We start from the raw sequence: 24,708 nt of genomic DNA on the forward strand, positions 1-24,708 counted from the left end.
TTTATGGTCCATGCCTGAACCGGGTTCCGGTCTCCCACACTCCAGGTCACGAATTAACACTTAATGAGGGACTCGCTTAAAGCCCGAGCAATTAAACATTTCAATTCCGGAGCGTCGTTCGGGATATTTAAAGGCATTCTGCTCACACTTGGTGAGAAAATGACACATTCTGGAACTCTGACCTATATTCTACAATTGCGACACCTTCTAAAACCGACACAGTCATGAACTCCTTCACTGTCTAGGATCAGCTGGACTCCAGAACTCTTTCAAACTCTTTAGAGCTCTGACACATCCTAGAACTTTGACACTTTTTGTGCCGAATGAATTCTTGGATTCTCACAAATGTCAGAAATCTAGAAGCAGCCCAGTGTTCAGCAGATCTACTGTATGTTCCTCTATATTCTGTGACTGTCTATAACTCACGTGTACAAGTTTCAAAAAGACAAGGTAAGCAAATTGAAAGTGTTTATCAATTGCAGGGGAAAAACTAAATCCAAGTGTATTTATATCTGTACATTTGAGATGTAAACGAAAAACAAAGTTTTAGAATGATTTAGTTCTTTTGCCTGAAGTCTCTCACATAAAATGTACCGCTTTAAATAATCAAAATCGTTTCTTTTTTTTAGAGAAACTAACAGACCTTCCTGATTTTAGAGTCACATATAAGCTGGATGCTCTTCTTCCTATGAAGTCCTCAAAAAAAAAAAAAAAAAATCCACATCTCAAATGCCTCTTTCAAGAGGATTTTGGCCCCGTGACCCACAGTGTGGAGACACTCAACACGTGTTTTCATGAGTAAAAAGCTGTCTTCATAATGTAGCTCATATACAGGAACTCCAGAGTGTGTTTGTGTCAGTGCAGCTTGTTTATTGACACTTTAAACCTGTGGCGCCTTGTTGCTCAGCCTGTTCTAACCTCACTTTACTCAGGGCTGAATTACGAAAACCTTCTCTTCTTTAGCTGTTGATATAGAAGTATAGGTATTAACTACTGAAATATCTATAAACTGGATCAACACTGAATAACCTTGGACTAATGAATTTCTATGAAAGGAAAATGGCGGCTGATCAAAACGCTGATCCATCTGACATTTGAACGCGTGACCCCTGACTTCAGCTGCAGAGGAATTTCCCTTTACAAAATAACCCACCATGAAGCACTCTGCCATATATAGCTATGTAAATGTCAAACATCGGATCGCGGTCCTCACTTTTCACACAGACCAGGCAAAATTACAGAGAACGAGCTCATAATTTCACCGTCACAAATCTTCCCTTCTTTCCTCCTGAGTTACCTATACGGTGTGTGCTCATTCATAAATTGACCTAAGCTGCTGGCGAAACGGCCACACAGAAACAAAATCCAGTAAATTCTCATTGACAGTTGGAACAAAAAAAACTACAAAAAAAAAACAAACCAAAAACTGAGGTTGTGTGATGCCACCTAGCCACCCTGGTCAATTAAACACCTCCCACTGCAGTTAGCATCACTCAAAAAGGCTCATTAACCCCTCTGACCAACCACCAGTCACAATCAGAAAAACACCCCATCGCGTCGGCCAATCCCGGCGTGGACAGCGCAGGTCAACACCCACACAAGTGACAGGAAATTGAATTGCTAGAGAGAATGCGGTCTGTCTGAGCACCAGAAAGACATTTGTTTATTTGCAGCTCGTCATGCAGCCGGATAGACTTCATGGGCTTGAAAATAAGAAGCAAAAAGGGGGAGCTGCCTGCTGCAGTTTTATCAGGTGCAAAATGACTACTTTTTTGTACGTCGTCGATAAATGTGAGTGATACGAGGTAAATATACAAACAGATCCTTAACAGCATGCAGGAATGTGTTTGCATAAATTATCTTTTAAGCGCAGCGCGAATGAGCTGAATCACAAATCCCGAATCTATGCATATTGTTGGTTTGCTCAAATATATATATAAAACCCAAATACACGGCATTTAGATCTTTGAATCAATGTGGCGTTTACTTAGTGTATAACCACGCCTTATGAAGCGATACGGGAGCAGTGATGCATTATTGAGGCGTCTTTGTGCGCCTGTTTTTCAGACCACTACTCCTAATCTACTGGGTTGATCTCCCGGTTCCCAGGGGATTATAAAATGTCTGCAAACCTCAAAATATTTGAGGCAATCAACAACTCAACATGCATTTGGCGTTAGAATGCAAGAATGTGAAAACACACAAACGAATGGATAAAAAGGAGTGAAATATGAAGAGAAATAAGGGGATCGGAGCCGTGCCCATTTCGGGGGTGTAAAATATGGAGAAGTGTGGATCATTGGGGGAGCTGCTCTGCCTGGGGGAACAGATGAAGGGAGGACACTCTGCCAAGATCTCTCCACTGAAGGGGGAGCTGAGGGACTGGAGCTCTATGGGAGAAAGAGTGTGCGCCTCGCATGCTGCTCTCCTCAATCTCAGTCTCACACGCCTGCATTGACACGTCCCAGGCTCTCTGCAGCAAAGGGAAATTGTTGCTGACAGGGCCTTGCAAACTTTCACAGCCATTTAGAAAGACTTACTCCCACACTTTTGTCACAGGCATTTATTGCACAAGATACATGATATGAAAAATTAACATTTTTCAAACTTGGCATCCCTTTTTTTAACCAAGTTAGGCTTAAAAACCATTCATAATTTTTCCAGCCTTACGATCGGCCCCAGTGCAGATGTAAACACAAGACATGCCAAGTGAGACCCCGAGATTATGAAAATGCACAATTTTCAAGAAAAAAAAAAACACTCGACTTCATAAATCTTGTACCCTGTGACTCTGTAATCCAATAAGAAATACTGCCCGTGTCTCCGCCACCAAAACACTTCAGTTTGAAAGTGAGAGCAGAGGTTAGAGCAGAGTTACTGTACCTGAATATTTACCACCAGCCAGTGCCTCCAGTAGACAGATGTTGAGCTGGAGCGTTTCGGAGCGTCAGGATCAACCATCGTCAGGACGTATGTCTTTTTCTGCAAGGCAGAAGAGAGAACTTATTTGTATGTTATTACATTTAACACAGGCAAAGTGTTTACCACGGCACCACACACACATTGTGACTGGCCCACAGGCGGTTCCAGTAGCGGCAGTACTTCATCCTGCTCGCTTTCTGAATGCAGACATGTGCTGTTTGTACACAGCGTCGCCCAAGGCTTGACAGCCATCCTAGCACTTAACAATACTTAGTTTAAAAAACATCAAAACAGAGGCTTTACCTCACTTTCTCAGCTTTAAATAATTCCACCAAATGCTGTGTGATTTTTTTTTTTTTTTATTTTATTCAGAAAATCTGTGCTTTTTTTTTTTTTTTTTTTAATCATCATAGCTGCTGGTGCTCACAAAGCCAGAAGGCTGGGTTGTCCTTTTATTAGCCTGACACATGATCAGAACACAGCTTTAATTCATCTGTCAAAGCTGAAATGTTAAAAGTATCAAGGAAACTGTCCTGAAATGGCTGAGGACAATAACTGCAACGGCCGTGCAAACCGCAAACTTATTCTCGCCGCCCGCCAGCTCCCTCTTCCTCTGTTATCCCTTAAACTTTGTATCATTACTGTGACATCAACAAAATGACAACGTTTTGGATCCGATACCAGATCCTCTTGTTAACATATTCACAGTAACTTTCTGCCACTTCCCGAGTATCTTTATACCCCTCAATCTGTCAATGGATAAAGTGAGAGAAAAAGCATCTTAACTAACGCTTGATCACAGTTATTGGACGTTGACTTGGCGGCTTAATTGCCGGAAAATCTTCATTCTGTCTGTCCCTAAAAGTTAGAGAATTATGAGAGCAGATTGAATTATTGCGAGAGCACATTTGTCATCCCTGGTCCGGTGCCCAAAATCTGCCAGACCATATGATGGGCTTTTTTTATTTTGTTCACTTCCTCTACAAACAGAGACTTTAATCAAGGCTGTTTCGATCCACAGCGTCCTCTTACTGTATATGTACTTTCGAATCAAGGCGAGACCATAATGATATCAGCTTTAATACATATAAAAACAGATGCAGCGTTCCTTACACCCTCACACTGCCTGCCAAATAACACTGTCGGCGGTGCGGCAAAAGATTTTCAGAGAATCAAACGCTGCCATGTAAACATAAACCTGCAATTCCTGTTTGTTGTGTCCTATCAAGACATTCTTATAGGCCTCTGAAATTATCCTAAGCCGATGTACTTGAATGAGATAAAGAAGTAGTCATGTATTTTTCTGCAGATGCTCATTTTCAGAAGGATTCTCTGCCTACCTGACAAGCAGTAATAAGCGTAAACAACTAAGCCTAATAATAGGATAATACTGTACTCTCAGTGATAGTGCCTGCAGGTAACATCCAGACACACCAGCAACAATAGAGCCTCCTCCACAGCCTGTCAAAAGTGACTCTATATCAGTGACCCCCCCGGGCAGCTTACCAACCATGACCTGTTGCCTTCTCAAGAGTTGTAATCCTCATTTGTACATATTTGCTACCAGGCAAAGAAACTGTGATAATGTAGTTACACTAATATTTAAGTCAGACCCTGATGCATTCAGAAATAATTTCAGACAACAGCACGCACGCATACACACACACACACACACACACACACACACACATTCAAACACACTCAGACTGAAAAGCAGTTTAAGCATTAAATTAAAAATGACCTCCAGTCACAATTACCATTGAAGGAAATCGCTCTTCACTGGATATTTCACGAAACTTATCATGGATGGAGACAGGCTGTATGGGACAGGTTTAGATTTTGCGAAGGCAAATTTAGAACAACGTTAAGTACGTTTCACATTAATTTCAAACTGTCACAACAAAAACAAGGATCTATTTATGGTGGGCACTGAATTTCAATGATTTATGCACATATTTAGTGCTTTCGATTCCTACCTGTAAGAATCTGGCTCGTCCAGCTGGCATGGGCAGCAAATAATAAAAGAATCTCCCACCATGCTTGCACTTCACACATTGTGGCATGTACCCTTCTCTCTTATGAGGACATTTTTTTTCCTCCATCTGTCAAAATCCACATTAATTACGCACAGATATGTGCGAAAGACTCCAGGGAAAAACAGATGCATATTCTGCCATCTGAAATAATTTATCAAGGCTCGAACAAACTAAATGTATATCAAAACACGTTTTAACAGGGCTAATTCACATAGCGGTGTACTGGAAGGCACAGATTTTCTAAAAATATGTTGGAGCTCCCTCGTATTAACGAGGAAACTTAACATTTGAGCCCTGGTGATAATCTGAAGTGTAATTACATGCCAGTTTTATACTGCAACCAATAAAACATCTCATTGTACATCAACGCTTCTATATATATGTTATGTTTAAGTACATACACGAAGGCTGTATGTTCCAGTATTTATTTTCACGTTTTAGGTCAGAGAAAGCCGGATGTCAAGTTGTCAATCGTCAGCCAATTTAGAAGATGTAAAAGGTGAAAGGTCAAAAACTCAGTCTGTCATCGTTACTGTGGCATGTAATGGCTGCGGGGCTTTAAATTAAAAAAAAAAAGTCTTATTACCTTACAAGCTCGAGACAGAAACAAAACCTGGGTAGGTGTTGGCCACAGACCGCAGAGCTCCTTGGGGTATTATCGGGGAGGGGATGTGAGGGCCCTGGGTGCAGGCTGGAGGCGGGGGAAGATTGAGCCTGCACTCTCTTGGGATTAACCTCCCACTGCCTGCTGTGATCACAGCAAAACGGCCCGGCGAGACCGCAACCCGACACCGGGCGGCTGGAATCAGACTCTGCAGTCCACCGAGCGCCTCCGTCGCGGCCGCCGGTCAGAGAGAAGGTGAGGATCCCTCTTCAAGGACACCCACAAAGGTTTTACTCGAGGATGCATTGTCTCATCATTTCATATCAAAATACCTTGAGCCGCAATTTTAAAGAAAACTGTTGTAAAAAGTCAAAAGATGACATGAAACTCCCACTTCTGGCGTTGAATGATTACAGTATTAGCGAAACAGACGATGGTAGAGAACAAAGGCAGGAGAAAAGCAGCGTCTCTGAGGATGTAAACTACTGTATTACCTCTGAGTGAACTCTGCTGGGGATGAGAATCAGAGAGATGGCTAATCGAGCCCAGCTCTGCTAACTGATGACACCTCGAAGGGCGAGAGTGAGTTAGCGAAAGGGAGGGAGGAAGGAGAAGCCCCTCTGTGAGTTTACAAGTTCAGGCTTTATCCCTGACCCAATACCAAACTGTGTCATCCGCGCAGCAGCTGTCTATTAATACATCCATTGCTTTATCCTCCTTGTTCTTCATCTCCTTGAGCCGCCACGCACGAAACCCACAACGTTTCATTAAATGGTCAACTGTGCTCGACGCTCGACCCGGAGCAGAGCAGCGCATCGATCCCAAATCCCTGTTTAAGCAGCAAAAACACTTGAACTCGTTTGGTAATTAACAGGTATCTGTGTTGTGATTAAGAGACGGCGGTGGCTTAACAACCATCGACTGCAGCTCAGAGCGAGGTTGAAAGATCGATCTGTAAAAAAAACAACAACCAGGAAGTAGAAAATACAGCTGGAAAAGTAAATACATTAGACGATGGTGAGAGTTCAGTCTAAGGCATCTTAGCCCAGTTTTGTTGTTCATGTAGCCAAACTAGAAATCTAAATAAAATCCCCCCGCCTGGTGACGAATGAAGTCAGGGGGCAGCGTTGTGAGGACTTTTACATAAAGGACAAAGTGTCACGTTGGAGACTGGACAGCAGGGAGAGTGAGTGACGGCGAGGTTAACGGTGGTAACGCAGCCAGGGTCACAAGATGAGGTTCATCCATGGCGGGCAGGAGGTCAGAGGTCAGCCGGCCGGCGGTAATTGCATCCTGACTAGAGAATCGGTGGGGCCGTATAGACCCAAAGATGAGATGGAGATAGAAGAGGGGGGAAGGGGGGCTGTGGTGCTCACCTAGAGGTCATCGACCCAACAGGTGAGGCGGTCCTTGTTGTCATTAACAGCAGCTCATCCCCCCACCTGCTCATCGGCAGGAGCTTCAACCTCGTCTTCATCAGAGGCGGCAGAGTGAAGCTTTTATCGGAGAACTGATCATATTTGGTGAGAACTGTGTTTCTTCCTGTGATAATAAAATTAATGGAGATGAGCTGAACATTGCTGGACACTGAAATAGATATAGATTGTGAGAACTATGAAAATAGACAAGACTTCATATTCATTACAATTATAAACATCATTGTGTTTGGCCCTCTTTGATGCCATAGCAGACCGTGTGCTCCATGCTTTTCTTTTTTTAAGCTAGTAAGTAAACCCAGAGCATCCAAAGGGTCCAGATTTTGGCCACTTTTTTTTTTTTTTTTTCAGTAGAGTGTCGGATGAGGAAAAAGAATGCACCACTTTTACACATTCTGAGATATTCTTTCATTTTATATTTAGAGAAACACATTTTTATTTTATTTTTTTCAGATTTAAACGTTAAAAGTAAAAATGTTCAGAAATATTCTACAAATAGTCAGATTTATGAATAAATAAACGTATTTCAAAGAGTTGGCTTTAAAGAATAAAACTGCTGTCATAGACAGCAAAAAAGATTAATTTGGTAGCTGAACTACAAATTGTGTTTTAGGAAAAAAAAAACAATATGTGAAAACTGAAAGAATAAAAAAACAAAAGATTCATCTAAACATTAGTTATGGAAACCACTAGAGGTTATGGAAAAGACTCGGCATTCTCAAAACTTGAATGCTGGATGACATGGAAGACATGATGACCTCGATACTGAATATCCGCATCTAGTTCATGCTAAACATCGATCACACAGACAGGAAAGTGGCTTTAGGGGCTTTCACACAAAACAAGATTCTCCTTTACAGTAGTTCAGTGAAAATTACAATATTCAGGTTGTTTTGATTAATTCCTCGTGACTTCTTTCATGAATTTATTTGTATCTTTGACGCATCTCCGAGCTACATGGGACTAATACGCCCTGCCTGAATAGATGAGATCCAGCACAATATAAAATATTAGAGGCATTTTTAAAATGTATCTGATTACTCAAAAGGTTCATTGATAAATCCCGCCTGTTTCACGGCTCACGCAGCCCAAACAAACAGGCCACTGCTCCTCAGCGTGCACTACAACTGTAAAACTGAAGATTAGCCTCGTTTGTTGCCAAAACAACACAACATATTGTTTGTAAAGTGTGTTGTGTCATCTGAGTCTTTTTATGCTTTGAATTCATGTTTTCTCAAGTCTGCGTGACCCTCCGTTCATCGAAACTAATCTTTGAAATGTTAATAGCAAAGTCAGAGCCGGCTGTTACTTTCTCCTCTAAATCTGTACGTTGTAACGTTTAATAAGGAAAACAAGTGTTTTAGTTTCTGTTGAGTGGCTTTAGCACTGACAGGCCTCAGCGTCACTCAGAAAACTAGGATACTGTTATTGGTGTTTACCCCGGAATAAATAACCATATATTTCATCAAGGCTGGCCAAAAGTTCCCATTATTTAACTTGACTGATGTGACACAAAGGAAATACACATCAGACAACAGATAAATGATCCTTATTGTGAATATTTCAATACCAACAGTGTCTGTTGTTGAAACCTAGCATCCATTTGTACCAAAACTCTGGAAAGGACACACATCTATCTTCAAACTGGACTTCTGGACCACTTGATCCACTGTCCTGGGTGAGCTAAAAATAAAAAAGACACATAATGAAAGTTGTGCTAAAATGTGATCTGTAAGAACATTTTACACTATTTTTCTCTTTTTAAATGAAAAAAAAAAAAAAAATCCAAATTCCATCTATGCTACCTTGCCAGAGTTATTTATTTTCACTCCGTCTGTTATTTGAACTGGATTCACCAGTGAAAACAAATCAATAAGGCAAAAACAAGTGAACCCAGAGCAAACAAAAGATAAAACCAATGTTAAAAACATGCATATCAGTATTACTTATGAAATCCATAATAGATCTTTTAAGGTCACGTCTGTATATACAAAACACAAAATTAGGTGTTATGCTGGATACACCTTAGTGATTTGTTAAAATAGTGTAAGAAGTTAGTTTATTCATCTTCTTCCAAAAGCTGCATGTAGTTCATTAATGCTCATGGCCCCAGTTCAGAGGGTTGGCAGACAAAATCCAACTGCGGTATGAAAGCAAACCACCTTTTCATCAAATCACTTAATATCTGCGCATTCTGCTTTTGAGCAACTTCAGTTATTCCGATACTTCAAACAACTTGGGCTTTTTTTTTCGTGGTTTTTCACTAGAGCAGTCTCTAGCTTACCATTCATTTCGTCGATCAACACAAATAAATGATATGCAAAAAGGAATATCAATAGTTCTCGGTGTGTTCTTAAGTGCCTCACACAGAGCGGGCCGCTCACTACCTCCAAACCTGCCTATTTTTAACTCAGCCTCCTCCCACACAGGAATGGAGTGTGAAGTGGCTTATAAATCCACACTTCGAGGAGCCACATGGTCAAAGGAAAGTCACGTGTGGATACAAACGCACATTCCAGGCCCAAAGACAACACAGCGACTCCATCACCGCGAGGTAGCCAAAGAGGAGTGTGTGTGTGTGTGTGTGTGTGTGTGTGTGTGTGTGTGTGTGTGTGTGTGTGTGTGTGTGTGTGTGTGAGAGAGAGAGAGATACAAAGAGGCAGCAGTTCAAGAGGAATTCGAGTAGAATATAAAACTCAAGTTTACATAATTGCATAATCACGTTTTCTGTTTGAACCTACAAATATGCAGTATTTTAATCAAATTAACACATGACAGAAGGCAAGATAAGACAATGCAATATCATTTCTGGCCTGCAGAGTCTGCACAATAAATAGATTTGCTCTGTGTCGATGTCATTTGTAAATCAAAGACAATGTTTTATTTTAGCCTCTAAATCACAGATGACTTAAAAAAAAACAAACAAAAAAAAAAAACTCGGCGAGAGCCAAAACGCAGTCCGTTCTCAACTTTGTTTCTAAATCCTTGTACTTCTGCTGTACACTTTGTGACTGCCACGAAGCCATAGCTAACAGTGAGATGGTTCACAGTCTGATTGGAGCTTGAGGGGGGTGAAGGAATTAGCAGCAGCCTAAGGAACCATTTCTGCATTTCTCTCAACATTGAGGACTTCTTTCACCGCGCCATGCTTGCGAACACAGCCGTGCTCATGTTAAGCTTATTAGTCACCCTGGATGCGATCTTGCTAGCTGAGGCTTTCAACACTTTCTAGTCGTGGCTTTACACACATACACCTACTCACTTGCCATGAAAGCATTTCTGCAAAATGCACATGCTCAGACACAGTGGCTGCCACTAACAGGTACTCCTGCGGTAACATGCGGCCAGGTGCTGGGATGCGAGCCTCCGATCCAGCCCGTGCTAAATGAGGCAAGCAGGAAGTATTTTTGTCATGCAGTTTGGCTGCTGAGAGCACAAGACAGTCAAACAGGGCAAATTACAGCACTGGACTCATATCCATAATTAATCTGTCAAGCATGTCACAGTGAGAGTCACAGATCTGCTATTTCGCCGCCGAGCGCAGCCTGAAAACGTTAAAGGTGAGCACAGTGTAATTACTTCACCTGGATTTAGGGAGAAACTATTTCAATTAGAAAAGCTCTTACAGGTATTTGGAAAATAACCGTTTTTTAAAGAGAAATATCTAATGGATCTGTGCATGAAGAAGGGCAGACTGTGACGAGCGACTTCGTATTTTAATGTGATCCTATGTTGTTAAGATTTATTCTGGCATCTAATTATTGCAGTTGATACACATTTTTCAATATTTTAATTTAATACAAGTAAAGATGGTGGAAGCTGAAATAAAAATATTTACCTTGTTAATTTTAACAACATGATCAACATTTTTTTTTTCTACATTTATTTTCTTATATTTACAGTCTATAAGTGCACTTCAAATAAATGAAATAAGTATAAAAAAAACAGGTTTCAACAGCTCCACTTTGAGCCGAAGCATCGCGGAGCAGACAGATCTGAGGGCGACGGGAAACATGCTGCCACGGAGGGAGCTGAGTTGTAAGCACTCTGACACCCATTCCTATTTGGCCATGGGAGCTGTTAAAGGTGTCAGGGCTGTTCACAGGCACTGCGTGTTTCACCAGCCAAGATGGCTTCCACATTTTTTCTATCATGATTAATTATGGTTTCTGATGGTAGTACAGTGAGAAAGTGTAAATTATTCCCACATTTTCTTGTGCCCTCCGTTCAGTCACTGTTGTGTAGGAAGATGCTATTGACGCCATCCATGGATGGCGACCAAAAGGCATCTACATGGGGTGGCAAACTCTAGTGCCTATTAAGGGGTGGGAGTGGTGGCTGCGGTGAGGAGGTGGGGGGGGGGGGGTTGCTTGGCGTGTGGGCTGAACCGAGTCCAGACTGCCAGTTGACAGGGCCGGATTTTCCAGTATGGAAGAGTCTTGTTTCAGTGGGCGAAGCTGGGTGTTGGGAGACTGGGAGAGAGGACTGCCCAGGGCTTGGAAGCTCGAAACAGAATATTTCAAACAGACAAGCACCGTCTGTGTTCCAGTGTCACCAGCCCACCCGTCTGACAATCAGGGCCATGTCATCACGGGCTCTGAGTAATTCAGGGAGCATTCTCATCACCTTAGAAGATGTGGCGATAAGCAGACGTCAGAGCAGTCAGCCGTCCCGGCAGCGCAAAAACGGCGCCGGGCGGCGCGAGGCAGAAGGTAAGGAAGACACAAAGTACAGTAAAAGATGTTCACCTACAGGCAAAACATCAAGGAGATGAAAAGCAAAGCTGGGTGAAATGCGTCTACAATGCCGTGCTTTGCTCTGAATCCCTTACAAAATCCACAATATGTCCTGAAAAACACACTGCGCACGTAGCACAGAAAATCCTTAGTTTTGGAAAACTGGTTCGAAATAAAATAATTCGTCTGACAGATCATTTTGTGCGTGTTGATATATTTAGTGCTGTCAGAGAGGACATCACAGAGAATGGCACTTACATCACAATGCAAAAACTGTTATCAGAGGAGGTACAGGTTTATGGTTCAAGGGCTCGTCCATTCATAGAGAACAAGCTCAGCTTCTCTGCCTGACACACTGATAAAGACAGCACAAATAAAACAGCTCCGCAGCTCCATCTTTGCCTCTCCCCAAGGGAATAATATATCACCCATCTGAATGTGGCACATATTGAATCATTTCCAGCGTTGATGATTCATTTGAATAAATCAGCCTTTTTTATTTTGCCAACTTGAACTGATACTGAAATAAGGAAAAACTGAAGTAACATCGTTCGATATGAGGAAGGACAGGTGTTAGTGTGTTTTCTATAGGACTGGTAATCCTAATCCCCTTCAAAAGCAACAATTAATGACTACAGCAATAATCTCCTCATATGTGTTGTTGCAATTCGTTTTTCACCGTCAGCCATAACCTGCCTACCTCACATAGACCAAATCCATGGGGATATGTTGCTGCAGGCAGATAGGATCTTATCCTGGATTTGCATAGATAAATGCACAGCAATAATTCAGGTGATGCAAAGGACAGACACAGTTCTGACCTGTCGTATATCCTCCGTTTGACCATCTGCTATCGACAAACTCGGGTCTCGAGAGTTTAATTTTCAAATGAGGCTAATCCGTGAAAAAGCAGGTCTGCACGTTATGAGCATTGTTTTCCATTACAAATATTGAATATTGAATATTTAGAGAGAAAAATAAATATAGCGGCTTCTTCTCAAAAAAAAAAAAAAAAAAAAACTTTCAATGTTTTCCACAAAAAGCTACGGATGCACAGGATCAGCCTATCGGCAAATTTGAAAAATCAGCAGCTTGTGCAATGAAAGGGTTATATCCGTATTCAAGCTAAGAGACATACTCTAACATACACAGACACAAATCCTGTTGAGCTGAGCTGAGCAGAGATACCCTACCAGCCCTCCAAGGCACAATTAGGATTTCACGGGGGGAAGAAATCTACATTCCTGCACACATGAAAAAAGTCCTTTTTCCTTCCCCACAACAATATCAACTTTTTACTCAAGGAAAAACCTGAAGCACCACTCGATAGGATTTGGACAAAGACATGAAAAACAAAGCCAGAAAAAAAAAAATAAATAAAAAAAAAATAAAAAAATAAATCTAAATTTAAGCTGCACTTGTTTAAGGGAAAAAAAAAATATTATGGTTGAGGAAAATCCAGTCCTAAGCCTCCCAGTTCCAATCAATTTCTTCTATTCTGTGCGATATGAAAAGGAGCTAGCACTCATGGTTTGTTTGAAGTGCTCGTTTATGTGGAGCCGCGCTGCGTTCGACAGCCTCGCTGTGTGATTTTAACACCTGTCAGACATTCAGTCCAAGCACAAGAGGTCAAGTACCTGCTAGTTATAAATAGAAGAAGCAAAAAGGCTACACTGCTTTAATAACTGTCTTTTTTTTCCTGTTTGTTTCTTTTCCAACAGGAATCCAGCGTGAGTTAAATCATTAAGTTAATACTACCGCCGATCGTGACGCGCTCTCACCTTACCGCTGCCAGGTTGTGAACTGCATACAGTTCTACAATATGTGTCACAAAACCTAAAATAGCAGCAGTTTGCAGCAAACGCCACGTTTCCTGCAAACTATTTCTGCAGGTTATGCAAACTTACGCAGCCAATGAATAAAATGAAATGACTCCAATTTTCATCTAAATATAACCTGTAGTGTGAACACAGACTACTGGCTTTACTTTTCCATACACCAGACTTCAGTGTTTTGATGCTTTTCTATCACGTGGGATGAAAACTGCAGCTAAAGCCGACTCACGATGATTACAATTTGTGCACGAAACTAGAACCTTAGTGGAGAAACTGATGAGTGGAATTAAGACATAACTGACACAAATTGAATTATCAACCAATTATATTGACACTATGTTTTACTTGAGTTTAAGTTTCTGAAATGGGAGAATTTATCAAACATTTAATACTTTAACTATTTCAAGTTTTTTTGGGGAGGTATATTTACAAAAAAATCTTTCACTCAGGGCCTTTCTATGGAGAATTTCCGTGTTCTTGGGTTTCCTTCAGGTGCCAGTTTCCTACCACAGCCCAAAAACTTGAGGTTAATCCTTTATAAGGCTCATAACCATATTGGTCTTTATCCTTTTGTTGTTGCTGTTGTTTTTGTTTAGCCATTGTAAGTTCATCACAGTTACAGAACACGTCACATTTTATATATATTTTTATTTAACAGATTTGTAATATGCGGTGATTGGAATGGCATAGCACAACTTTGAAAGGTTTTTACAGAGAATGTAATGTAATTTTGGTCTGTTTGACAAATTTCTACATCAGATCTTTGCAAAATCTACTTGGTTAAATGTCCTGCAATTATTTTCTTTTACATATTTTTTTAAAAATATTATTGATTTTTATTTATGTTTTTTAGTTTCATGACTCACATTAATGCGTGGCACTTGAAGTTTGCATTTCATTTACTCTTCTGTCCAGATCATCCCAAACAGGTTTAAGCTTGCAGACTGTGCTGGCCAAGTTTTCAAGCTTATCATCTTGTTCTTTTTTTCAAAATGACTTGGGTACATCTTTTTCTAGGAAGAACCCCTGACCAAGTAGGCTCATACCAGAGGGTTTTGATCCAGACGGTCTCTCACTCTGTACAAGTCAATAATGTAGATCCAGCAAAACAGCCCCAGACCGTCACACTTCCTCCTCCATATGTAAGAGTTGTGGAGCCTTCCTATCACCTTGACAGATATCCTGTGTGATGAACCCAAGATTTCAAATTTTGATTCAGAGTTCCATGGCGGTGTTTCATGGCCCAGACGAGTCTCTCTGTCTTATTGTGATGTCTGATGGTGAAGGAAACTGTACTCACTGTTACCTCCCTGACTGTGTTATGATGGCCTCTCTCTCTCTCTCTCTCTCTCTCTTCCATTAATTGCCCCTTTCTTTCCACTTTGACAGCACCATTACAGCAATACTGTTGAACCGATGCTCGTTAGGGTTTAGTACCGCAGTGTGTTCCAGCACTACTCCAATGCAGACAGAAGGACTCATCAGTAATCCAGAAGAGTTGGAACAACTGTAGGAACTTTCAAGGTATGATCAACCTCCACTGCTGCGGCACAGCTGTAAGTTTTTAACTCATGAACTCATTTGTTGTTCCCTGAAAATAGCCGCTTTGAAAGATTCTGAAAAGTACTTTATCTTTCTGTTTTGGTAACCTTACCTTTTTTTCCAAACCTCTTTCACTACTCAACTTGCTACCTTTTCAAACTATTCATTGAACTTGAAAGACCTAGATAACTGGAAAAATCAGTGTGTTGTTGAACTTTTGGCCAATAGTGTAGCTACAACAGGTGACGACCCATACACACCAAACCTCTGTGTTCTGACACCTTCTATAAGAACCAGTTTGAACTTCTGCAGCACTTTGAGCTACAGAAGCTGATCTGATTGATTCAACCGTCCACAACTTTTCCTTCATTGAACCACTTTTGATGAAGCTGTAGTTTTGAGAATACTCTGATCCACTCACTTTTTCCTGCATTGAACAAATTGAATTTGAGGACAAAATGTTCACTCCTTCAGTAAAACTCCTGCCATTGAACTGAATTGAATCTTATTCTAAGTTAATTTCGGGACTGCTTTCACATTTCATATAATGACCTCTTAGTGAAAATAACATGAATCCCGTCTGTAGGGCCACATTTGCTTTGACCCCATCGCGTCTGATTTAACTTTGACAGACATTAAGTTAAATCCCATGATGACAATAAATGCCCCAACACTTCAGCAACAATGAATGTTTCCAAGCCAAAAGCTCGCAGTTGCGTTAATGAGATCTGGCAAAAGTCGTCGCCCTGCAGCACATCTGAGGAGCCTCATGCCAAACAAGGACGTTCGCGGCACTCGAGTTTGAGCAGGACCTTTTCCCTGCTCGGCCTGCGAAGTGGTGTCTTAAGGAAAACACACTGTAAGCGTCACTACTGATTCTCAGATTTTTGTGTCGCGGCTGAAAGAAAAGGTTAAGCACATCGACTATCTGAAAATGCCCAAAATCTGCAGCCGGGCATGAACTTGACGGGCCAGATGAATCACGCCATCGCCGCGCTTCAGTTTTTTCTCATTATCCATACCTCTTCATGACATTCACAGAAAGAAACAAAGCATCCTGCCAACACCTACTCTGTGAGAGAGCTCTTTCAGTTCAGCTCAAAAGCTGAGAGCTCCAAACCTCCACACCACAGTGTGGGCAGTGCTGGCAGCGCTGCGTGCCTAAGAACACTGACTGAGTGCAACAGTTGGACTAATAGCAGAACAAAAAAGAAAAAAAAAAAAAGAAGAAGAAGAAGAAGAAGTAAAACGGACACACAGTGGGGATGGCCGCAGCTCCAGAGCCGAGGAGCGGAGCGGGACGACTCCTTCCCACCTCTCCTCTATTCAGGAGCAGAGGGTGTCCACAATGCCTCTGAGGTCTTAGTGCCATGAGGGGCGTCGAGCTCGCAGCTTCAGCCACTTCAGGGTAAAGCAAATCACTTTAATATGTTAAGAAGATTAAGCTGGATAAATGTCTAGATACATTTTTTTTGAAAAGCCACGTAAATCTCTAGTGTTTTTATTTGGGGAGGGGCGGCGTGTGAGTCAGTTGAGACGATCAACACAAGCCCACCGGAATGGGACGCGATTGGCTGGGAAAAATTGGGCTTATTTGAGATTTTGCATTTTTAAGCTTCTTGAATCTAAGACCATCCCACCTCTTTCTTATTATTTTTAACACCAACCTTTAGGACAACAAAACTGGGGAGAGAACACTGGTCACAGTTTCATGTGCTCGCTCGGCTTAAATTCAGCCGTCTTATCCTGCTTATGCCGATTTCATAGCTTTAATTGCGCAGGTCAATGTTTTTTTTTTTTTTTTTTTTCCTGAACAACTGTTAATCTGCTGTTGAAGGAAGTAAAGTAAAGACATAGAAAGAGAGACGGGTGAAAGTTCAAGGTCTTAAAAGTATTCAATATTGAATTCAACATCTTTATGCACACACTTCAGGCAATTCATTGAGTTCGTATTAATTGTTTTAAGGAAGTGTTTTCTAAATTTGGGGATGAATGACTGACTTCTCTTTGCTGCTATCTGAAGAATTAGCAATGTGAGGGTGTCCGCCTGTCAGCGCGCCGCGTTGGAAATCGAGTGTGAAAACGAACGGAAGAAATGGAACAAATAACGTAAAGGGATTAACAAATCATTTGCATAACATTTTCTCGGCTTCCAAACTACGGGATCAAGGAAATGAAGAGAAAAGGTAGATCAATCTGAGCATCAGTGGACCTGATCTCTGATACAATGAGCAGCCTTTTACTGTAAAAAGGGTGCTAATATCCTAATCCAATCACACACTCTGTGTGTGTGTGTGTGGATCTTAAAAGCAGTGAAAACACTCTGACGATGTGGATAACCAAGTTGGGAGAAACAGTAAGAATTGGATGAAAAAGCAGAGAAAACTTGAATAGAGCCTGTCTTTCAAAAGATACTTTACTTTCACACTGCCAAACATGTATTAACCTGTTTTTTCTTACACTGTCTCTCCATCCACAGTTAAGACAATAAGACCACTGGGGAGATGAAGGGGATGGCATTATGGAGAGTTAAGCATTATGAGCAGCCCTGGAGCTGTTCTTAGAGAAGGTGAATCAGAGGATTGGGACAGCTGTAACTAAACCCTGTGCCGGACCACAAATGAGAAACACAAAACATTTTGGGCAAAATGCCACTAAGCCAAGCATCTGGGTCTTTAAGTAAAACTTCACTCAATCACTTATAACTTTGTGATTACTTTTAAAACAAAAGAACCTGTCAAAAAAAAAAAAAAAAAGTCAATTACCTCAGTTTCAAGCTTAGCACACCACACTAATCCTGTCCATAAAGTTCTGCATAAAGTCTCCATAAACACCTTCCACATGTGAGATAAGTGACTCTAAAAGCAGTGTGAGTATCACTGGAAGTTTACAGTTCGGACACATCACATTTAAGAGATGTACAAGTTTCCCTCTGAGCCGAAGCGCGACCGAGTCGTCTCTACGTCTCGCAGTGATTCTCTGGCAAATGTTCGGATTCTGTGGCTCATATAAATAGAAATTTAATCTTGTGTGTTTGTCTAAGTATCCACAGCAGCAGATGCACTTCCCATGCAGATTATGAATCTCTGTTTGAACAGATCTTGCAGTCAATGTATATGAACCGACGAGAGAGACTGTCTGTGTGAATACTGAATAATAATCAGGAGGCACAGGTTTCAGGTGGTATTTTCATTAAAGACCCGTTGCTCCTCTAAGTCTTCATATCTGCTCTCAGGAAAAATGTAGATGGAACTGATGATATTTATACCTGTGGTACATTGTCTGACCCCCTCCAAAAAAAGTAAAGAATAAAAAAGGGTAGCATTTTTAATTCCATGACTGTAAAAAGGTGACCTTTCTATAAAATAAAGTTCCTTACATTAAAGGAAACACCTTATCTCTAAGCGTCTGTTGAGTCGGCTTTACATCTTGGACCGCCTCCTTTTCTCAGAGCTTTTGTCAAACGGTGCAAATCTATCATTTTCTTCAATACTGCTGCTTGTATTAAAAAAAAAAAACCCTGACCATTGTCAATTGTGAGAGCATCCCGGAGCTTCCTTAATCTGTTCTTATCCTCCCATTGATAACACAATACATTTTCATGGTAATTGAAATCATATTTTACTCACAGCCACAGAGTAAAAGTACTGCTGCCTACGCTTTTCGACCAAATGCAAGGTGAAGGAATACCATGCTGCTGCAACAACCGGGTACAAACGGGTAGCTTAAAATACATATACTGTCATTTTACGGGAAGATGTGGAGGGAAGAGGACAACAGAAAAAAGGACGTGATACAAAACAGAAAAAAAAAAAAATCTAAACACTTTGTCTATGAGATATAAATGTGTCAAGAACAATCTCACTTATGCAGAGGAGACATTTGCACACATCTTTCTCTCAGTCCTGCAAAGTGAGTGGCTGTTTGCACCTGCAGCTGTCCGCATGCTGCACACATGCTGCACAAGGTGCAAATTATTCTTCCTCTGCTGTGAGAGTGTGGTGGAGATCTATTGCTCTCTTCACTGCAATGAATATGCATAATCAATCCAGAGCTCCCGATAGCAGGAGGTTGTAATTCTTTCCTCCTCAGAAGCTCGCGTGAATCATATATGTTGTGTAGTAATGGGCAATGACTGAATGGAGCGGGATACGGGTCAGCTTAACAGGGTGTTATAATGACAAAGGGGAACATTAGCTAAGGAAATAAACTCTCTGAATCCTGGCCAAACATGCTGATTTAATCCACCAGAGCCAAAAAAAAAAAAAAGAGAAAGAAAGGAAAAAAACCCACCCACCTGATGGAACTGAATATGCAATTAGATGGATATTATAGTACATGTTTCACTTTTTGACCCTTGCTGTCACATATAGGCGCGAGTATACCTCAAAAGATAGCTCCTTGACTCGCGGCTGAACGAAGGCCGTCACCTTACAACGAGTCAAACCTCCGGCTCGCCGTGCGCTCGCATCCCCGACACGAACACCTATCAGGAATCCTGCATGGGTGGACATGTAGGCTTTCCTAGGAATGACAGGGTCTGTTAGAGAGGAACCCCACCCTCGCTTTCTCCGGCATGCCAACACAGAGGAGAGTGGGCAGCGCTGAGACGGCAGCCTGCCGTGGGCACTGCCAGGCTTAAAGCTGCCCTGTCGTCATCAGAGGCTTGCAGAAAAGAACACTGAGATTCACCAAAAAAAAAAAAAAAAAAAAAAAAAAAAAAGAAAGAAAAAAAGAGGAGGGGGATCGTTGCATTTAAATCCTCTCTCAACGCCCCCACATGTTTGAGCAAAGCATAAAAATCATTCACGGAGAGAGAGAGAGAAAGCGAAAAAGAAAAAGATAGAGGGAAATAGAGAGGAAACAGCTATTAGCAGCAGTAAGCAAGCTCAAGAGATCATAGTGAGGCAGCTCTAATCGCGGTAATGGTTTAAACCCTCATTCCATCCACTAGATGCAAGAAATGTCTCCCCAAAAACAAGGCTTTGAAATCCTCCATGTCTAAGAATGTGCCCTGTGGCTATGGTCCTTACTAAAAAAAAAAAAAGAAAGAAACAACAACTCTAAAAGTGTCTCCAATTTTGGAGTGACTACGCAGTGAAAACAGCAGAGCTGTGGTATGTGTTGTTTACACCAGCTACATCACTGCGAGATGACCAGAAAAAAGACGGAAATAGTTTATATTTACCAATGAGATCAGTGAAATTACACACAGCAGTGTGAGGATGCTAAAGAGACCCTCTCAATCATATTCAGGACAATAAAAAAACTATTCCAATAAATGTAACCAGGTATTTTACAGCATACGATGGTACGAGGACGTTTCAAGACAGTATGTTCACTCAAAAGTTTCCTAGCGGTGCCAAACATACAATCGGACGACCTGCCACGCAGCTAAATATATACAGGTATTTTAATGTTCTTCACCAGTGAATTTCTTTTTATCTTCGCTCTTCTTTTCGATCTTTTCTGTCGGGCACGATTTCATTTCAAAGGTTTTCTGTCCTGCAGCAAAGTTTGCTGCTTCTCCAAAGAGCCTCCGTAAACACGATGAACTCACATATCTGCTCCTTTCAGTGAATCAACATTTCCTTTAAGCATTTTGGCATTTGCAGTCGATATTCATATTGACGGAAACAACCAAGACTCGAGATTTTAAACAGGAGCTGATACCTTCTTTCAGGATTAGGAAACCATTTTGGGGGGAGGGGGGATAAACTGCATACATCTATGAAACCTTTATTGAATAAGTAATGATCAATAGTCTCACTCTCTCTCTCACGGACGTGCGCACACACACTCACACACACAGTATAGGAAGCAAATGTTCCAGTTGCGCTTTCAGTTACTTGCTTCTGGGAAAATGTCTTTATCTTGGTAAGTTTTCAAAGACGTCTCACAGCGGCTGAAACGTAACAGAGAGTCTGAGAAATCCAGAAAGACGTCGTGAGACAGCAGCTCAGCTCAGAGTGTGTCTTAAGGGGGAAAAAAAAACAACTCGAGCTTTGTGGGCCTTTATATGAACAGTTTGCATGTTCTCCCTGGGGCTTATTAAGTGTCTCTAAATTTTAACAGATATTTGTATTGAGGAATAAATCTGAGAGAGGATGGAAGTTTTGAACTAAAACTATATTTAAAAAAAAAAAAAATCCACATGGTTTTGTGCAAAACAGTACGTACTTCAGGAATTTTCAGTAATATGTCCATTGTGCTTCTATATGTCTTTTCTTTGGATCTCATTCTCTTCATTTGTGAGACCAACTGTAACTGAGCCACGCGGTTCCAGTTTGGTCCCGTTAGCCAACACGTATCCCACTCACATCAAACTGAAGATAGTTCTGAGGCTTCTGCATGTAATTAGGACTTCTAAAAATGCTCTATTAACACACACGCCAGGTTTTTTGCAACTCACAAGTTCAAGAGGCAAATAGTAGCTCTGAAGTTTGGACACAGAAATCTGCAGTTTTTGTGGCCCTTTGCTTTTGTTTTCGGTCATGAGCACGTATTTAGAGGCAGGTTTATGGGACCGCTGCCCATTGTGTTCCATTACAATTACTCAGCAGGCATGCATCCCGTCCCAGTAATGAAGTGGGTGTTGCGGTGGGTGGATTTGAGCGGCTACTATTCTGTATTCCTGCTACTGGGTACAAGAGCTGAGTGGCAGAGAATAGCAGCAGTGCTGGCAGCGTGGCACAGTGACAGAGAGCGTGGTGGACCAGCAGACCAGCAGCAGAACCACAGGCAACAAGCTGAGCCTTCAGTAGTGTGTGTGTTTACATAAGTGTCAGAGGAGAAATGGAGAATTACATTTCAAAGCCCAGTAAATAAAGTTTGTATTGATTTAATCTAACACGTAATCTGTTTTGCTGTCCGACACTGATTCTGGCAATAAAAGAGAATCATGTAAGACAGCATTATAGATAATACGACCATACATCAAAGGGAGTTTGAGCCAGAGAAGGGCAATAGATCATGTTCAAGCTGGACTGCTTAGCTCTGAAAGTCATAAACTAGCTCCTAAATCGAGGTGGCTTTCAATTTAAGTTTTCAATTTACAGATGTAGGGTTTTCAGCAGTGTTTTCTGTGTACTGGGACGTGTATCTCTTTCAGTGTGGTGATCGCCATTAAAACCACAGGGAACACAAACCATGGAGGAATAAACACTGACAAATATACAACGTTGATTTTCTGAATGAACCTCTGTCTGTGAGCACCGAGAGAACAATACAACACAACACTGATGCCTGAATACAGCATTTTTGCATGTTTTTTTTCTCTGAAATGGGTATTAAAGTTACTAAAAGGGGCTTTTGATGCTGAGGTCCTGCTCTTCATATGAATGTTTCCATTGTGTGTACTTTATGAATTTTCACTTTTATTCATCTACATTATTGATAGGTCAAATTTCATGAAGTAGTTTTGATTTTAAGCATGTTGTTTAATCATCTTATAATCTAACAGGTACTTGAAATTCAGTTAATTCCTGCTGTTTTTAGGCTTCTTTCTTTCAACTACCCGCCTCTGTCTTTACTTTATGGACATGATATCGTTTGATCTTCAGATTCTCGGAGAGATCCACAGCTTTTGTTTAGTCTAATCACCCCAAACTCAAGATGGAGATTTACTGTTGGCAGCTTTGCTTTTAATATTTGTTTTCTACCAAAAGAAATCACTTATTAGTGGACCAAAGACAACAGGGTTAATGACTTTACCGTTTATTTGCAATGACATTTTAGATGGTATAAACTGTAAACGCAAAGGCAACATAACCTTTGTTTAACACAATTGTTCACACAGAGGATTAAAAGATGAGGTGCCAGCGCCACCTGCTGGTGTCTAAATGATTTCATTAGCTATACAAACGAAAAGGTTTGACTGTTAAACTAAATGTAAAAGTAGGAAATTTAATAACTTGGTGAAAGTTATACTTAACTATGAGAGGAATTTTATGCTAAGTTGATAAAAGTACTAATGTAAATAAAAGTGCCACAGATTGCGACTTAATCACAGTAATTTCACAGTGAATATTTGAAATTTGTTACTTCCTTCTCTTGAAATGATATAGCATAAGGTAAAACTGTATTCAAAACACAGAGTGGCATTTTAAATATCCATGCACACTACTTATTTATCTGTTTTATTTCTATGGCATCACCAATGTGCTCTGTTGAGGCAGACGTGAAGTTTAGTTTATCCATCACTGCCCTCTAGTGTTAACTAATAGGAAATGCACATTTGCCAAATCCCATACATGCATGCATCCTTCCTTCCTACAGTCTACTTTCTGCATGATTGCATGAGTTGATGGACAGTGATGTGGTCTCACCTCATAGCTGGGAGGTAGCCGGTTCAAGGTCGGATTGAGCCGGATGGAACCTTTCTGAGTTTGCATGTTTTCCTGTGCATTTTTTGAATTTTTAAATCCACAGTCCAAAACCTTTTGAGGTTAATTTGTGAATTTTAATTGACTTGGGTGTGAATGTAAGGCGGTATCACTCTTGGTGCTGTATGAAACACATAAGGAGCTGTAGTCTATACCAGCTGACATTCATGACAGGCCCCAAATCGATAACATGGGTTAACCCACATATTCACACCTAACTTAGATTTGAGGTCACAAATTAAGCGAGCATGCAAGTGTTTAGATAGTTGGAGAGTGCTAAAATATACATGATAAAGGCACAGAACCAGCATGCACCTTTTTGAGCACTAGCCACTCATATTCTGCTTGCCACCCTGAATTAAACTGAAGAAAGAAAAATTTTGAATTACCGTTGGATGTTTTGTTTTTATGAATATGGTTCTGTTTAAAGAGGATTAACAAATGGGCAGATCCCAACAGAATACATTACTCCACCAAAAGGCTAAAATAAATAAATTTTAAGTGTCCACATTTAGTCGTTTTACTCAATCAACCTTCATATGTGCTATTCATGAGACAAGATCAATAGAAGACTGATTTAAAAACCGTAAGTGATTAATCAATAATCGCAGCTCATAAAGAAATTGTGCAGCAGCACTACAACAATTTTATATCATTGATATCAAGTGGAAGCACTGTGCATTAAAAACATTTTATCTGTATTTTTTTGTGTTGAGTTTTTCCCTTATCTGGGGTGCCATAGATAGACTTGCAGGTTTTTAATATTTCAATTCGTCAAAATACCAAAACAAAAGTATGTATCACCATCGAGGTCAGCAGAAAACATGACCCAGTCTTTACTATCAGGTGTGTTGGAGCAATAAAATGTACAGTGTGGCCCTCCAGAGCCTGCATCCAACACCTCTGCCGTAAACAACACAAACATCCTGTCATGGTGTATCCTACCTCCTTTGCTTCAGAGTAGTAAACCTGTGGGGCTTTCCAGGCTGTGCTGAGTTTCTCTCTGAGTTTCCGCTCCTTTGGGACTATGAGGCATTCTCTGACGTCCAGCTTTGGATAGATCACCTCAAGTCCACCACTATGAGCAATGAAAGACAGAACTCAACCTACACAGTTTTGTTTTGAGAGCCATACAAAAGACAGTGAACAGATTCACATCTCGTGATAAAAATAACCACAGAAACCTCAGATTTAACTTGTGCTGTGTTGGTGT

General features: G+C 40.9%; 1 protein-coding gene across 1 annotated transcript in view; it reads right to left on the minus strand.

The window, feature by feature from the left end:
* Window positions 1-24,708, minus strand: part of pebp4 (phosphatidylethanolamine binding protein 4) — a 51,733-nt gene that overhangs the window by 25,566 nt on the left and 1,459 nt on the right. The window contains exons 3-4 of the mRNA XM_030104490.1: window positions 24,441-24,573; window positions 2,884-2,982 (exon numbers count right to left, since the gene is read on the minus strand). Coding sequence (XP_029960350.1) covers window positions 2,884-2,982; window positions 24,441-24,573 — 232 coding nt within the window. The remainder of the gene's footprint in view (window positions 1-2,883; window positions 2,983-24,440; window positions 24,574-24,708) is intronic.

Source organism: Salarias fasciatus, chromosome 12 (assembly GCF_902148845.1).
Source record: "Salarias fasciatus chromosome 12, fSalaFa1.1, whole genome shotgun sequence".
Taxonomy (NCBI): domain Eukaryota; kingdom Metazoa; phylum Chordata; class Actinopteri; order Blenniiformes; family Blenniidae; genus Salarias; species Salarias fasciatus.